This window comes from Gigantopelta aegis, chromosome 4 (assembly GCF_016097555.1).
Source record: "Gigantopelta aegis isolate Gae_Host chromosome 4, Gae_host_genome, whole genome shotgun sequence".
Classification (NCBI taxonomy): domain Eukaryota; kingdom Metazoa; phylum Mollusca; class Gastropoda; order Neomphalida; family Peltospiridae; genus Gigantopelta; species Gigantopelta aegis.
Window position 1 is genome coordinate 90,299,325 of NC_054702.1, and position 18,758 is coordinate 90,318,082.

General features: G+C 35.9%; 1 protein-coding gene across 1 annotated transcript in view; it reads left to right on the plus strand.

Moving 5' to 3' along the window:
* LOC121370057 (exportin-5-like) overlaps positions 1-18,758 on the plus strand; it is a 40,776-nt gene that overhangs the window by 9,307 nt on the left and 12,711 nt on the right. The window contains 13 exon segments of the mRNA XM_041495157.1: positions 301-377; positions 610-706; positions 3,005-3,088; positions 4,787-4,912; positions 5,502-5,592; positions 6,445-6,567; positions 7,162-7,331; positions 7,676-7,768; positions 10,311-10,442; positions 11,060-11,166; positions 14,582-14,673; positions 15,194-15,294; positions 16,694-16,759. Coding sequence (XP_041351091.1) covers positions 301-377; positions 610-706; positions 3,005-3,088; positions 4,787-4,912; positions 5,502-5,592; positions 6,445-6,567; positions 7,162-7,331; positions 7,676-7,768; positions 10,311-10,442; positions 11,060-11,166; positions 14,582-14,673; positions 15,194-15,294; positions 16,694-16,759 — 1,359 coding nt within the window.

Below are 18,758 nucleotides of genomic sequence, written 5' to 3' on the forward strand. Positions count from 1 at the left end.
GACTCTAGTCATAGCTTCTGGGAGGACTAGTAACATTCTCAAACATTTGTCGAATACTGCATTTAGTTGAGGTATATCCAAAACAGCATGCTTGAACCTTACTTAGTATAAATGCAAAGTTAAACCAAGATGAAATTGATATTTGATGTTTATGTAATGTTATATTGTTAGAAATAATTGTTTTACCAAGGTTACAACTTGCATTTAAAAAAACATTTTGTTCATGTATTCTGCATAATGGACAGATTATGAAAATGTCTGTTGTTGGTGTAATTTTTACATTTTGATTCTTGACTGCAGGGAAAACTGGACGAAAGGAAACCTTTGCTGTTGCTATTTAGTGAAGAGGCTATGACGCCAATATTGACTGCTGCTGGGTATTTATTTAAATTATAGTTTAAACAATAGGGTAATGTTAACTGATAACCATTTGCATAATTAAATCTTTTTGTTCCAATTCTATGCAAATAAAGAAAACGATCTGGCACTAGAGATTGTGTCACCCCACTCCCCCACCCCCACCCACCTGAACCCATACACACTGCAGTTGATGTTTAAAGTTTGGAAGATAAACTGTTGATTAATTTCAATGTTATGAACTGTTTTCAGATCAGCAGACCAGTCACCACAGTCAGAGAAGTATATTTTTCTGAAGCGACTATGTCAGCTGTTAACAGAACTTGGAAAACAGCTTTGTGCATTGTGGGTAAGCTGTGTTATTGTATCTCTTAAATCCATCTCAAATAAGTATCTCAAAAAAAATATTTTTGTGGGGAGGGGTGGTTTCCTCAGAAAATTGCTTAATTTCTAGTCAAATACATTTGTTTTTAACGCATGCCTTTTAGGGGATATTGTGTGAATGCAATCTCACTAAAAAAAAGTTATTTAACAAGCTCATTAATGTCATAATAACCAAAATATTGTTTTAATGTCACTGTTAGTGCACATTGATTAATTCATCTTCATGTCAAACATTTGGTAATTCTGACATATAGTCTTAAAGGAAACCTGCTACATTTTTCTGATAGGAGCACAGAATATTTTATATGCACTTTCCCACAGACAGGACCGCACATACCACGATATACATCATACCAGTCGCGGGGCACTGCTTGGGACGGGGAAAAAAACATTAGAAAATGGGTTCACCAAGAAGGTTCAATCCTCCAAACTCGAGCACCTCAGGTGAATGGTCTACTGACTGAGCTAGATGATATAATAAAGTTAGTGGCACAGTTGGAGAGACAAGGACTGGGATGTGGAAGTGGACAGCAAAAGAGGTTAGGAGCTGCCAAATTGGGAAGAGAAATAAAATTCATTTGATAGAAAGGATAGGAGGGCAGTGTGGTGTGTGTGTGTGTGTGTATATATATATAAATTGTTTATTTTTATTTTATGTCCTTTGCAGTTTTATTAATAATATAGCCAGTTTGTTGTTCATATTTTAACTATACTCTGTCAAAAAAGAAACGCATAGGTGATAGGGAAAGAAGAAAAGTGTTTGATTTTATAAAATATAGTCTTTTTGTACAATGTTGCCGAATGACCATGTTTATTAATGTTCCTGGAATGGGACAGTATGCCCAAATGCACCCTAAAACAAATTTTACACACGTGCGACAATTGCAGGAAATCGGCATGAAATGGTCAGATTTTGGCGAATGCAAGTGAAACTCAGGGAAAAGATTGGGGTAGTGATGGGTATTTAAAGCTGCAATGCTCACAATGATGCCTTATTTCCATTTCGTCGTAGATGAGTTACAAGATGCCAAGACTAAACCTGTCGAATCGAAACATTGCAATAGGCCACCTCCAGTTAGGTGAATCGCAGTCAACAGTCGCACGCCACACGCCACATGAACGTCCATCAGAGCACCATTTCACGTCTCTGGGACAGTTTCAATCAGCTGAAGACTGGCCCAGAATTGGAAGACCTCGCATAGCAACTGCAGCACAAAATCGCTACATCTGGGTTCTGCACTTGCGTCGCCGAACTGCCGCAGCAACGAATACTGCTGGACGCATACCTGGTTTGAGAAGGGTGTCTGCACAAACCATTCGGAACCGACTTCAAGAAGCTAGGAGACCGTATGTTGGCACCGTCCTGCAATGTCAACATCGACATTTACGTGTTCGCTGGTGCATGAATGTACAGGGGTGGGCCTTTGGAAACTGGCGGCGAGTATGGTTAAGCGAAGATTCACGTTTCCTCCTACAGCGACGTGATGGACAACAATGTGTTTACAGACACCGCAATGAAAGTTTTGCCAACAACTGCGTCACCCATGTTGACAGATTCGGTAGAGGAAGTGTCATGATGTGCGGAGCCATCTCGTACACCAGCAGAAGTGAATTTGTGTTCATACAAGGTAACCTGACAGCTGTATGCTACTGGGATGAAATTCTTCACCATCACATGCTTCCCATTTTGGATCGACAGAGAGAACTCTTTCAGCAGAACAATGCCAGGCTGCATACGGCACGTGTAACAATGGATTTCCTACAGAATGAGAACATTAATGTGCTACCATGGCCATCAAGATCGCCAGATCTCAACTCCATTGAGCATCTATGGGACGAACTGGACAGATGTGTACGCCAGCGTGACCCGGAGCCTCAGACGCTTCTGCAACTGTCACATGCACTGCAGGAAGAATGGGCTAGGATTCCACGTGCCCAGATTCAGAGACTCATTCAGTCTATGCCAAGGAGATGTCACGCAGTGATTGCTGCTGCTGGTGGCCACACACGGTACTGATTTCAGCACCCTCATGCGACGCTGTTTGGTGACAAAAACGCCTCCACTGCCGTTGGTCCATAGCAAGAACATTGTCATATACTTATGTCAAATGTGACTGATACGATCATAGATAACGAAATTATGCCACTTTGTATTAAAGAGATAATTCCATGAATATTTCGCCTATGCGTTTCTTTTTCGATAGTATATTATATGTAATTGTGTTGTGCAATATGGTGTTTATAAAATATTATATTCTTGCAGGGTTCCACTGAGCATGTGGGTCAGCCAATGAATTTCGACACCTATCTCGAAGCTCTGATGGCATTCTCAAAGCATCCTAGCCAGGTTTTTAGTTTAATTGTATTCTATATTACTGTATTTTAACTTTAATTTTTAAGTAGAAGTGTTCTCACTGGATGAAAATGAAAGGAGGGCCGCTGTGCGACTCCGCCTTTCCAAAAAAAAGAAAAAAAGAAGCCCTATAAGCAAAAAAAATAAAAAGGAGGTGGGGAGAGCTTGGTTACTGTATATCATTGTGTTGGTCGACTTTGTGGAAAAACCCACCCCTAATTATCTATGGTTCAACTAACGTTTATTGTCAGTCTGACATTCATGGGCATTCCTTTGATGAACCGAGAAAGTTTTAATATTATTATTTTAATAAAGATTTCAAGATTTGTTTAACAAAGATATTTTTAAAGTGATCCTCTAATATTGGATAATATGTTTCTGTTCTTTTTATTTTCATCTTCATCGAATGAATCAGTCACATTGATATCGTCAGCTGATAAAAATTACTTTCGTTTTTTTTGTAAAAGCGATGCATTTGGCACTCAAGATAAATGTTTTTAATGGTAAACACTACCACTTCCAATATTCCCCCTAAAAACGAAAAGTTTCAAATATTTAATAAAGAATTGCTGAATAAACAAATGACCAAAAGTAAAAATCATCAGTTACGATCATTTAAGTCTGCAGTTCAAAAATATCAGATGGGAGTTAATGGGCACAAAAGACAAATGACCGTTCTGATCATGTGACAAAATTGGTGCCAAATAAGTGGTTTTTCAGTCGGAGATTGCCGAAACGACGATTATTATTTTTTTAATTCATTGCTCAAATAAAATATATGTTTCGTTGTGTATCAAACATACATGGATACTAGAATGGGACACAATACAGGCTGTTAAAAATATTGTTAAATTATGTTGCGTTACCTCGTAATCTGCTAAAGTTTTCCGTCATTTTCATACACCGTGTCTTGTTTCCTTTGATGTCCAGTGTGCAGACTGATCAACTTTTTTTTCAGTGTGTGAAAAAGTGTGCATTTTTAAATAGTGGAGCTGGGTGCTGTAAAATATAGTAGGCGCAGAAAAATAAAGTGTGGTGGCCAAACACTAAAGCAGGGCAGTAAACTGCAATAGTGGGGCGGGCCGCCACACTTAAATAGAACAGCGAGAACACTGTAGTCATAATTTAGTTCCATTTGTCATCTGTGACAGTTCTCTAATACTGCATATTAATACATGATTGAATAGAACACTGAGAAATCCTAAAGAATTTGAAGATCGAGGGGTTTAAAGGTCAGTGTTTGAATATTGTATAATCAGATCTTGCTGTTTACGAGGAGCAATCGCTCTTACTCCCCAGAGACTGGTTTAAGGAGAGTAATTTTTAGCTTCCCATAGCATGTGAATGGGTTTTTTGAAACCATACTACGAAAGGATTAAATATCAATGCTCAGTATACTCCATAATCTAAGTTAGAGGAGCAATCTCCTCAATTTTCACAGCGAGGTCTGCATGTGTTCCTATGGTAACTATAATTTTCTTTTCTACTTAACCTGACCTCAATCAATGGCATATTCCTCAAGGGATAGTAGTCTGGTTCGAACATCCCAACAACCAATGGGATGCCTTAAACAAATTTCTATTCCGGTCACGTTATAGAAGCTTCCTTCTTTTTCCTTCGCTGTTGTTATGGTTAGGAGGTATTTTTTTCGAGTTTTCTCCAAATCAACACAACTCACTTGATTTATTTCAGATGCTAGGCAGCTACACCCAGTCCCTCTGGGTGTCTTTTCTTCGGCACGAACAGATATCACAAAATGCGTTAATGAAGGAGTATCTGCCACGTATCATCCGATGTTCAATGAAAACTCTGCTCAAGGTGAGTGTTACTCTTTTTTTTCAGCTGTACAGCAAACAGTGACTTTATCTGTAGGTGCTCATTTAATGTCCAAAACATAATATTAGATCCAAAATACACCAACGTTCGTTCTGGTAGGTCTGGCACTATCAAAATATAGCACATATTCTATGTCGTTTGTTGCTAGGTCTTTAGTTTGCACCAGCACAGAGGTGGTGTGTTTTGTCAATGATTCAGTACAGTTCTTTACCAGCTGGTGCCATACTTTTCAGACTCAGACCTGGCTTGGAGTGTTTTGGGCCTAAGGGTGAAGTTATTTATAACATAAACCTTTCGTTAGTTTATTTCACTTTAATGACATTTATATTAATGGTTAAGTAATTGATCGTAAAGTACATCATTGTGCTAATTAAAAGCAGCAGTCATATGGTGACAGTAGGTTTCTCCTCTCCTGCATTACACCATCTGTTCAGGTTACTTGATTTTCAATGACTAATAGATTGATGCTCATTAATTAATTTGATGAGGTATCATTAAGCATTCATTTTAAACAGATTTACTTTGTTTTACTGCTTACAACTGATGTATTTTTATTCTTTTGTTTTTATAGATTGGGTTTCCAAGTCAGTCAAATTCCCAGAGCTGTGATTACGCACGACTGGACTTTGATAGTGATGAAGAATTCAGCATGTTCTTCTCCAGTAAGAATCTTATTTATGTTATTTGATTATTGGATCTATTTCACTGCATACATTTTTGTTAGTGAGTGTACACAAAGTTAAAGAAGGGGCGAGATGTAATGTGTTCGCTTAATGTCGGTCTAGGATCGATTCCCATTGTTTGGTCTTTTGGGCTATTCTTGTTCCAGCCAGTGTACATGACTGGTATATCAAAGGCCGTGGTATGGTGCATATAAAAGATCCCTTACTACTAATGGAAAAATGTAACGGGTTTCGTCTCTTAAGACTATATGTCAAATTACGAAATATTTGACATCCAATAGTCAATGATTAATAAATCAATGTGCTCTAGTGGCGTCATTAAACAAAACAAACTTTAGCTTGCCACATCATCTTGGATTGATATATTGGTATTAATTAAAGATTTTAAGCATCAGATGCTTAAATTTCATTTCATTTTCTTTTTTTTAGAATTACAGCTAAATTTACATTTACAAAAGGATCTATATATACTTTTTCTCTATTTGTTTTTTGACATTTTTTCATCTAACATTAAAATGTTAGTTAAAAAGTGAAAAAGTTTCATTTACTAACCACTGTAATATGAGCCATCACATGGTAAAATCTACAACTTAGCAAAAAAAAATTATATCTATATTTTGTTTGCAAATGACAAATAATAACCTTGAAAAACTAAATCTCAGGTATTAGTGGTCTAAAAATACAGCATCAATGACATTATTTTTTCTACATAAAAATAAACGATGTCAAACTATGAGCCATGTTTACTTGTTTTTGTGACATCATACGAAGTTGTAGGTTTTTGCGTCTGACAGGTCATATATTTTTCATGACTAATCATTCTATTTGCAGGGTACAGAGCTGACACTTGCGCCATTCTACGACAAGCAACACTGCTGGATCCGAAAGTTTCATTTTCTCTGGCCATGGAGTGGTTGCAGTCCCAGCTTCAAAAACCTATAGACACTGGAGGTGGTATGTAATATATATATAATTAACCATATGGGGGAAAAAAAAAAAAAAAATATTGCTTCTAAAGCTACCAGTTGGCGAGCTTAAAAGTTAAAACATTTTGTTTCCATTCATGATTAAGTTCAAACGTATTAATTGATCGACAGAGACTTTGATGTGTTTCATAAATATGAAATGGTATATCTTTATAAGCAGTAGCTATTACAGTATAGAAAAATAACTACTTCATAATGCAGTCACATTCATATATCATACAGTTGTTCAAAACCCTATAGGTACAGTAGCACGTTCATACTATTAAGTCAAATAAAACACATATAAATACTGGCGCAGGTATGTATAATATATTCAGGTGGAAACTCGTGTATATACAAGAGCTGGGACATAATTATAATATAGTCATGTTAATCAAATGTAGATACGAGAGCAGAGAACTATAATATAGTTGAGTGAAAGACATGTTGATAACTAAAGTAGGAACATATAATATAATCAGCTTTATGGATCTGTTAAGTATGCATTACCCGGTATTTGTTTTTGGTGATATGTCAAGAACTGTTTTTTAAAAATTATTTGATATTCTGTTTAATTTTTAAGCTTTTGAGTTCAGGCACTGTAATCTGAATTCTCCATCATTCCTCGAGTGGGATGCACTAACGGTATTTCTCGAGTGTGTCATGACTCGATTACCACTGTCGGATAAAAACCAGCCTGACCTCAGCCAGGGAATGGTGCTCCTACACAACGTTCTCAAGTATGAGACGCAGGTCTGTGCTACGTGGATGTTGTACTCGCAGATATTCCAAATAAACATTTCATCTTAACTCTGTTATAAGAGATTGTTGCATTATTTTAATTGAAATGAACTTCCTTTTTTCTTTTTTCTTTTTACTGTCTGTTAATGTGAATAAAGCTAACATTCTTTATTATTTATAACATTTGTTATAAAAATAAATAAAATGATATTATTGTCTAAAAGGTTTCAAATTTTAATTTATGGTTTTGCTGTTGTGGGGTGTGTGTGTGTGGAAGGGACATAAATGGGGTTATGACTAATGTTTACATTTTTGCACCTTTTTGTATTTATATCTGTTTATTTATAATCTTCCAGGATCCTCTGATTCTGTCCTGTCTGATGTCTTGCGTGTCTGCATTCTTCCCATTTGTAACTGAAAGAAGTGATATTGTGCTTGTGCTTGAAAAGGTAATTTCTTTTATACTTAGCCTGACCTCAAACAATGGTATATTCCCCTAGGGATATTAGTCTCATCCAAACATCCCAACAGCCAATGAGGTGGCTAAAATCTTTCATGTTTTCTCCAGTTTTTATATGTATGTTTATACTGCGTGTAAAGCATACATGGGTAGAAGTCGCACATACAAGTTACATACCCGTGCCATCTGTGTAATGAAAATTTACTACCTGTTAAAAAGAGACCTGTGTATTTTTATTTCATACTCTCGGCTTCTGTATTATATTCACAAGTTTGAGATTAAGTTAGCTGCAATGTACTACATATATACTGAACAAAAAAAGAAACTTCCAATTTGTACATATAGTATTTGTTGTGTTAAAGAATTCATTGTGTAATGAAATTATATATGTAGTATTAGCCTTGAGCTGTATTATCAGGATTCATGAATTTTATCGATTATTTTTGCACTGTTAATCGTCGACAACGTGAAATTCAATTTGCACGTGCATGCATGGTTCGACATGTCCCGTGTAGTATTCGGTCAATTTGTTTTACTTGTCTTACTGACATTGTTGTCAAGTGAACGAAAATGCTTCAAAATTTGTAAACAAAATAAAGTTTTTTACATTGTATAATTTTTAGTATGCCAAGAATACCCAATAATTTACGCGAACGGGCGATTGGCATGCTTGATGCTGGCATGTCGACAGAAGATGTTGCAAGGCATGTTGGGAGTTCTAGTCGAGCGATACGAAATCTAACTACAGGAAGCACCAACGACTTGCCACGCCGTGGACGTCCGCGTGTTACAACGCGTGGTCAAGACTGCTATATCATGAACACGCATTTGCGCAATCGAATCCAAACTGCCACTGCTACTGCTGCTAACACACCTGGACTTCATAATAACCGAATTAGTGGGCAAACTGTTCGTAATCGTCTGCGGGAGAACAGTTTACATGCACGTTATCCTTATGTTGGATGCGTTTTAACGCAACGTCATCGTCTAAATCGTCTTAATTGGGCACGTGTACACACTCGTTGGATATGGCGATGCTGGAATACCGTTCTTTTTTCGGATGAATCCAGATTTTCTTTACAACGTGGTGATGGCAGGGTGCGCGTCTACCGTAGTAGAAATGAACTCTATGCTGACTGTTGTGTTCTTGAACGAGATTGTTTCGGGGGTGGGGGTTGTGTCATGGTCTGGGCAGCCATTGCCCATGGTTATTGTTCACCACTAGTTGTCATTGATGGCAATTTAAATGCTCAACGTTACCGCGATGACATTCTCGCTCATCACGTCATTCCTCTGTTCCATAACAACGCCAACATCTCGATTTTTCAGCATGATAATGCCACCTCTCCTACAGCTAGAGACACTGTAAATTTTCTTAGGACAAATAACATTGATTTCATTGATGACTGCTAAAAGTCCTGATCTCAACCCCATCGAGCATGTCTGGGATAGTCTGGACAGATGATTGAGGCGGCGTCCCAACCCACCCGCTAACGTCAACGAACTTCGTCAAGCACTCATTCAGGAATGGAACAATATTCCATAGACAGAAATCAACACTTTAGTCAATTCTATGCACCTGCGATGCACTGCAGTGGTCAATTCAAGAGGTGGTCATACCCATTATTAAGTGGGTGTTTTTTTTTTTTAACCCCTACCACACTTGGTCAAAATTTCTTCCAGTTTTTTGGCACCAAACGATGCATCATGGAACACTCTTTAAATGCATATATAACAATTATTCCCCCGGTTTGTTTTCATCAAGTTATGTTCAAGCAAAGTTAGCGGAAGTTTCTTATTTTGTTCAGTATATAACATACATTTGCTGTAGGACAAATGGAATAACTAATCTTTTGTGCATATTGTGAGTCAAAATTAGCTTCCCTTTTTATTCTGAGAATCTTTAAATTTGTTATTGATATTTGCACAGGTTGAAACGTTAATATAAAGTATGAAAACTGTGTTAGCAGCATAACTGATGTATGGTGGCAACACCATTAATAGATGCAGGGAGTATTTGTTTGATTAGTGACAGTGGCTAGTTGATTTACATTGATTAGTAAGTACTAATGAACCAAGTAGAATTGTATAACGATATCTGAAACGTGCTTAGTGCATGCCAACATAATACTGAACAAATTGGTCCTGTTAGTATTGCTGTGTATGACATGCAATGATTAAAGTTTAAAGTTTGTTTTGTTTAACGACACCACTAGAGCACATTGATTTACTAATCATCGGCTATTGGATGTCAAACATTTGGTTATTCTGACAAATAGAGAGGAAACCTGCTACATTTTTTCCATTAGTAGTAAGGGATCTTTTTTATGCACCATCCCACAGACAGGATAGTACATACCACAGCCTTTGATAAACCTGTCGCGGTGCACTGGCTGGAATGGAAAATAGCCCAATGGGCCCACCAACAGGGATCAATCCTAGACCGACCACACATCAAGCAAACACTTTACCTCTGGGCTATGTCCTGCCCACGGCATGCAATGATTAACAGACTATTATGATTACTTTAGATATTTGGAGCTGTGGGGTTCAGCCTGGTAGGTCAGACGAAAGGGACACGAAGTCGAGGTGTGAAGAATGTCCGTCAGCATGCTTGCTCGATCCTTGTCAAGATCTGCCGACAAAACACAGATCTATTGTTTGTAAGTGGTTTTTGTAACCAAACTTAACTAGATACTCTGCTATGTGGACCGAATACATATATTTTGTTTTTGATATTAAATGGAAGAGGCAATGTAGATGACATAGCATGTAACATAAAATATTGAAAATTACAGATCTAATGTTTGTAAGTGTTTTTTGGGAACCAAACTTGACTGAATACATGTGAATTGAATTTTTGTTTTTTTGTTACTGTTAAACTGAGAGTCAATGTAGATGTCATATCATGTAACATAAAATATTGAAAATTACCATATTATTCAGACAAATTAAATATTGAGACCTATCTTATCATACTATCAAATAACGTATTGAGACATACACTTTCTTGTAAAAGAAAATATTATGTTTATAAAATATTGAAGCATACCACATCATCTTGTAGAAAACAACATTGCGAGATGACATGTCATACTGTTAAATAAATTATTGATTTTAAATCTTTGTGAACTTTCTAATTTTGAGCATGTTAGTAGTATTTTTCTTCAATCATGACCATCTTCAATCACTTACTTATGATAGGTCATTTGACATACTGTTGTTTTTTTATTTGCTTGTTGTTTTTTAAATCAGATGTTTTATTGTTTTTTTTTTCTAGCCGGTGTTTGACCTGTTGTACAGCAATGTGAAGAAGATGAGTGAGGACCCAGAGCAGTTGTCACAGATGGAGAAATGCATTTTGATGGAGGCTCTCATACTTGTTAGGTATGGACAATGGCTCTGTTAAAAATGTATGGGTGGGACATTGCCCAGTGGTAAAGCACTCGCCAGATGCGCAGTTGGACTAGGATTGATCCCCATCGGTGGGCCCATTGGGATATTTCTCATTCTTACCAGTGTACCACGACTGGTGTTACAAAGGCCGAGATATGTGCTATCCTGCCTGTGGGATGCTGCATGTAAAACATCTCTTACTAATGTAAAAATGTAGAGGGTTTCCTCTCTAAGACTACATGTCAAAATTACCAAATGTTTGACATCCAATAGCCGATAATTAATAAATTACTGTGCTCTAATGGTGTCGTTAACCTTTAGACTACAGGATTAATTTTTGACAAAAGCCACGTTGAGTGGCTCCAAGTTTATAATTTTAACTCACATATATTCACTTAAATATTTTATAAATACATAAAATAAAGTATTTCATTTTTTTTTTTTTCTCATTTTTATATTTTAGATCAGTTAATGTTGATTAAAATTAAGCAAACAAATTGAAAAGTTTACTTATGGGCATTTTTGACCAGCTGTCCAGTATTTATGTCCATTATTCCCAATAACAGTGGTTTTCCGACCAGAATTTTTTTTTTTTTTTTAAATGAACTACGATTCATACCCCAATATTTGGTGATTTTCATTGTTGGTAAAATGATCAAATTTATTATCAAATTAGCTGTCGCAATCAGTTATCAATCCCTGAAAATGACTCTGACGTGCCGCCATTGTTGTCAAGCAAAAATACTTGCCAAAAAATTCCAAGGTATTTTCCATTGAAACAAAAGCCGCCATCTTGTCAAGAAATCTGTTTGCTGTATTATACATCCATTTTCGGTGAGTGCTGTTTGCAAAACGGCAGGAAATATGAATTGTGGAATGCACTGTATACTGTGTACAGTATGTCAACTGGCGTGACATCAGGCAAGATATCTCGCCTGCAGTAGTCAGAAGGTTAAACAAAACAAACTTTAACTGTTAAAAACTTTATTATATAACATATAGTGGAATATCTGTAGACATCAGTGAAATAAAAGTGTTATCAGTCATTAGTTCAGATAAGACTTTTTACTCTAAAAGTAATACGCAACTATACATTGCTGATGGCTGAAAAGATAAACACATTACGATGGGAAATGGTGTAACAAAACTCAGTAGTTTACCTTTTGTGATTTGTTTTATCCACAAATGGGCTGTCTTGAAACTAATAAAGTCCTTCATTTTTTTTTCTTATCCTTCTCTGAGTTCTGAGGTTACAAATTCTAGTATCTGAGCTCTATCAATGCTATGACATTAGAATCTACCAGACAATATTTATAAGCGCAAATCCTGGTAATTCTATACTAAAAATTCGAGCTTTCATAATTTGTTATACAGTCAAATCCGCTTAATTGCATAACCCTGGTGCGTGTTAAATTTATGCCAATAACCGGTATAACCAATTATCCGATATAGCCTCACTTCCAGATTATAACCAACGGTAAACTTTACAAATGCCTTGTGGTCAGTCTATCTTACTTTTAGCTGCAGAAAATTGTTTGAATGCCGATACATGTATGTGTTTCATTTGTTTATACATGTATTTTAAAATAATAATAAATAAAATAACAGTATAAATGTTGTAAGATCAAATATTTTTAATTTTGCTTTGTTACAAATCTGTGGTTGTGTTTATTGATGCTATGTCTAGCTACTAATATTCACGTTGCAGTTTGTTGCACACGGCTTTTCCACAGTTCACACCTATTGTTCTGAGGGGTGTTAAGTAGGGAAACCGTGTTACTTGGCAAAGCGCAATTTCCATGTGCAGGCGAAATATACATAGCTTAAATTAGCAACTGTTAATTGTCAACCGATTTCAGCTACAGTGTACTAATGTTACAGTATATTTTGTTAGAGATGCTAATGTGCATTGAACAAAATATAAGAAGGGTAGTGTTTATTTTGATTATTTCATTAAGTAATTAGTAGGAACCGGGGGAGAAGCATGTGCCTGCCCCCTTCCCCCCCCCCCCGCCCCACAAATGTATGTGGGTTTTTTCCTATTCCATATATACAGATTAAAATCTGGCTTATCCCCTCTCTCCCCCCAACCCCCCAACCCCCAACCCCCCCAACCCCCAACCCCCAACCCCCAACTAGATGGTGCCTTCCCCACTCCAGATGTCATACCTATAGGCCTGTAAGCATCTTATTCTAGAAACAAAGACCCAATATGAATGTTGTAAAAATAATTTATAATGAGTTAAAAATATTTTTATCTGCAAGTCTGCTGTAAGTTCAGGAAGGGTCAAACCTCTTGACAGAAAAATACAAATGATTTAACTCAAATGTAATAACATGAAATCAAAGTCCCCCACCTCAGTGCTGTGTAACAGATTAAAACATTGTAACACTTGTCCATTTCATTCTGGCTGGCAGTTGCTTTGATGTAGCCTTCCCAAGTCAAAAACAAAAATGATGTTTATTTCTTTCATGGGGTAAGCCACTTGCTATCACATAGACTGACTGTAAACTGTTGAGTGGCTGTAACTATGAATTAATTGACAACTAGTAATACACTGAGAAGGCTGGACAAATGGATTAGTTCATAGTTCTGAACATTTTACCTCAGACATGGTAAGTGTCTCTCTGTTGAAAACAATGCCAGTGATGCGGTTAGTTGCAGTTTCTATAACTGTATAAGGTTTTTTTAATTATTGTCTTAACAAATAAATAGCAGTAATAATTAATGTTAACTTAAAATATGGTGGTTCAAATGTAACATACAAAATACAGTAAAAACTAATCATATTTAATTATCTTTATTAAATTTATTCTAGGACACAATTGCCTTGGCCAAGTCTATCTTTCAGTGTTATCAAAGGCTTTAAGCTAATGCATGCACACATAAAAGTAACAATGGACTATTCCACAGCTTCAGGGAGGTTTTTGTGTTTTGTCAACCTAGTTTCGTTGTCAGTATTGTTTTAAAGTAAGTTTGTAACAAAGGACAAATTACATCTGAAATCCTGCCATCAAGCCTTAAATGATGCAATAATGGTCCCAGGATTACTGCAATAAACACTTGAACACATTACTATAAGCACTAGATGACTTGTTGTGCGAGATGTCAGCAATGTACATCACCAGTTTTAGTAACTGCTTTTTCTTCTTTTAATATTAGTTTTTATTGTTTCTGGTAAAATATTAAAGGTTTGTGGAACATTTTATGATGGAATTTTCTAGAATTTTTTGGTTTTCGTATGCAATTAACCGATGTTTTTCTTTATAAAGCTGTTCAAATATGCGACATAATTTGCATTGATTTAATGCTATTTGGTTCTGTGCAAATAACCGATTTATGCTATAAACCGATATGCAATAAAGTGGATTCGACTACTATTTTCCTTTTATTATTATTTTTCAGTAACAAGTTCAACAATTTTGAGAAACAATCCTCATTTATTGAAGAGGTGCTGCAGCCTGTCAAAGAACTGTGGATGTCGCCTAATTTCACAAAGTTAGATATTGTTGATGTTTATCTGTAGATTTCATCTTGAAATATTTTTCAGTTACTACTACAGTGTATTAATTTTTCATCAGGTTAATTAGAATAGAATTAAAGGAATTTATTTGTTATCATTTGTACCTTTTTGTACACATAAAAACAACACACTGATTTTGACTTTGTGACCATCCAGATTTGTAAAAAGCATAAGCTCTCGTTTATTTCTTGGGATCATGATCAAAAGTTATGATTAAAGGGTAAATTTGGAAAATGGTTAATATGTATTATGTTAACCTCCTTATTGAAGTAACTACTAGTCGACAAAAACTGATTAAACCGTTTTTGTTGATTTGTTTCAAAGCATTTATTGTTCATTCAAATTTATGATGTTCATTGCACTGGATCAAGCTAGTTCTAGTGGACAAAAAACTAATTAAACAGTTTTTGTTGATTTGTTTCAAAGCATTCATTCAAATTTATGATGTTCATTGACTCATCAAGTTTATGTCGTACGTTTTTGTGGACTGGATCAAGCATTCATTGACTCAGCCAAGTTTATGTCGTACGTTGGACTGGATCAAGCCCCAGTAGAGCCAAGTTCAGCTGATACATGTGGCATTAACAGATCTCACGTACGTACAGGCAGACTTTTCCGTCTACTAAATATGTCTTCAACTTCAAATAAGGGGTGGGACTCGCCAGATGCACAGTCAGTATGAGATCAATTCCTGTAGGTTGTGGGCCAATTGGGCTCTTTCTTGTTCCAGCCAGTGCGCCACGACTGGTATATCAAAGGCCGTGGTTTGTGCTATCCTGTCTGTGAGATGGTGCATATATAAGATCCTTTGCTACTAATGGAAAAATGTAGTGGGTTTTTACTCTAAATGTCAGGGGCGGGACGTAGCCCAGTGGTAAAGCACTCGCTTGATGCGCGGTTGGTCTAGGATCGATCCCGTCGGTGGGCCCATTGGGCTATTTCTCGTTCCAGCCAGTGCACCATGACTGGTATATGAAAGGCCGTGGTATATACTACCCTGTCTATGGGGTGGTGCATATAAAAGATCCCTTGCTGCTAATCGAAAAGAGTAGCCCATGAAGTGGCGATAGCGGGTTTCCTCTCTCAATATCTGTGTGGTCCTTAACCATATGTCTGATGCCATATAACCGTAAATAAAATGTGTTGAGTGCGTCGTTAAATAAAACATTTCTTTCTTTCTTTCTCTAAATATCAAAATTGCTAAATGTTTGACATTCAGTGAGCTCTAGTGCTGTCATTAAATAGGGCAAGGGGCGGGATTTAGCTCAGTCAGTTAAGTGCTCACCTAAGGTGCTTGCATCGCAGGATTTAATCACCTCGGTGGATCCATTTAACTGATTGGGTTTTTTTTCTCTCCTCATTCCAACCATGACTATGGTATGTGCTTTCCTGTCTGTGGGAAAGTGAATATAAAAGATTCCTAGCTACTAATGGAAAAATGTGTCAGGTTTCCTCTGATGACTATGTGTCAGAATTAACATATGTTTAACTTCCTATAGCCGATAATTAATTAATCAATGTGCTCTAGTGGTGGTGTTAAACAAAACAAAACAAACTTTTTTCAGCTTAAAACAGTTATTTTTGTTTCGTAACAGAAAGGTGTTAGGGGTTGATAACCAGTTTTTAATAGGATCCTTCATAGCTATAATCAATGGTTAATGAACTTTTTGTGCACCTATAGGTCCAGATGGCCAAATGCCAACTACTGTTTATAGTTGAGACTTAAGTTCAGTAAGACCAAAGATTTGGATGTTATCTCTCTTCTTCTTTTTTTCTGTATATTTTACTGATAATTTTGAATACCCACTTTAACTGAATCAGTTAAAAAACCTTCCAATCTTGCCAAGTAGATGTCGGTGATACCTACTACAGATCAGTAGATTAATGTTTTGCCAAAAATGGAAATTTCTTTTAATAATAGTTAAAAGATTGTCACTTTTTGCATATGTGGTGGTATATATTTTTAAAAACCTTGTTTATTTTTATTTTTACAGATATCCTACTGTATTAGCATGATTTTAGCTGTCATGAAGCGTTCTAAGTGGCCAGATAACGAAACCGTGAGAAACATAAATATTTTGTTTAACATTTAGAATGTGTCATAAAATATAATATTTAATTGACCAAATATCAGAAACAAAATGTTTTGTTTGATCTATAGAATATGACCGTATTAATTATGTCTGAGAATACAGTTACGTTTTACTATTCAGTTCCTATACTTGTCACTGTGTGGTTTTGTATCTAATTGTAAAAGAATATGTTATGGAGAATGAAACAAAGCCCAGGCCAACAGAAGAATGGCTTGGTATTGATAAACGTCTCCTATAGAAAACTGCAGTCCTGATCGTCTCAAATACAAAACAATTTTGAAGGCTACAAGACTGAACATATTGGTCAAAGCTGTTTATCTGTTAGTTAAATGTAACTTACTTAAACAGCCATTGATGTTTTTTGCAATTTATTCCTTGGTCACATGTAACTTCCCTAAACAGCTGTGTTTATTTAATAGTTTATTTCATGGTCAGCTGTGTTTAATTAATAGTTTATTCCATGGTCAGCTGTGTTTATTTAATAGTTTATTCCATGGTCAGCTGTCTTTAGTAAATAGTTTATTTCTTGGTCACATGTAACTTTTCAAAACAGTTGTGTATAATTTAATATTTTAACCGTTGGTCACATGTAACTTCCCAAAACAGCTGTGTTTATTTAATAGTTTATTCCATGGTCAGCTATGTATAATTTAATATTTTAACCATTGGTCACATGTAACTTCCCGAAACAGCTGTGTTTATTTAATAGTTTATTCCATGGTCAGCTATGTATAATTTAATATTTTAACTATTAACTTTCCTAAATAGCCATATATATTTAATCATTTATAATGAACAGAGGTGTTTAGCCATATGCACATGTTATTGTTTGCTCACGTTGGACACATCTACAATAAACTGACAGTGGTTACTTTTTGTAAATTCAGCTCACAAAGTTCTTGTTTGCATGTTGCTTACTGACAGAAATATTTGTTATGGAGAATAAGAAGGTGGCCCATCTCTAGAATAGTGTGGCTACTGATACACTTCTCCTATAGAAAACTACAGTCAGAACACTCTCTCAAATAACAGTGCATTGAAGAGGCTACTTGACTGTATACAATAAATATTGGAATGTATAAGATTATATACTAATGGAAAGAAATAAAGGAACACATTGAATTGTAGACAAAATTTAATTCACTACTAGTGTAGTATTGTCTGTATTTCATACCCAGTTGTAATGTTGGATTGAATGTCTGTAGTGTTGAATGTGCTACCTGTATGTTCCCAGTCAATTTCTGACAATATGAATTGATTTTTGATCCAGTCATTATTTGTTGTTGCTATCTGTGTGATCCTTTATTTCTTACCATCAGTATAGTTAGTTAGGTAGGGAAGAATGTATCTTGGAGAAAAAGAAGGTGGCTCATCTCTAGAATAGTCTGACTACTGATACACTTCTCCTATAGAAAACTACAGTCAGAACACTCTCTCAATATAAGTACATTGAAGAGGCTACTTGACTGTAAACAATACTTACTAGAAAGTATTTGTTAGTTATTAGGTAGGGAAGAATGTGTCTTGGAGAACAAGAAGGTGACCCATCTCTAGAATAGTGTGGCTACTGATACACTTCTCCTATAGAAAAATACAGTCAGAACACTCTCTCAAATAACAGTACATTGTAGAGGCTACTTGACTGTAAACATATCAAAGACAGGCATCGAAATAAGCACAGTGGCTGGTAACCTATGGTTACCACAAAATACAGGTCTGGTAACCAATGGGTTACCATGTTTTGACACATTTATTAAGTTTACAGTTCCTATTTCACTGATTAAATATGTTTTAAAACAACTCGTAAGGTAAATCATGGAGCATTTTGTTTTCAATATCTTGATTAGCAATATTTCTAGACAATTGAGAATTGATTAGCGACTACTGTTTTATGTTTAAAATTGTGTAGCGATCTCTGAAACTTGTGTAGCAAATCGCGACGCGATACTGAGCAAAATGTTTCCTG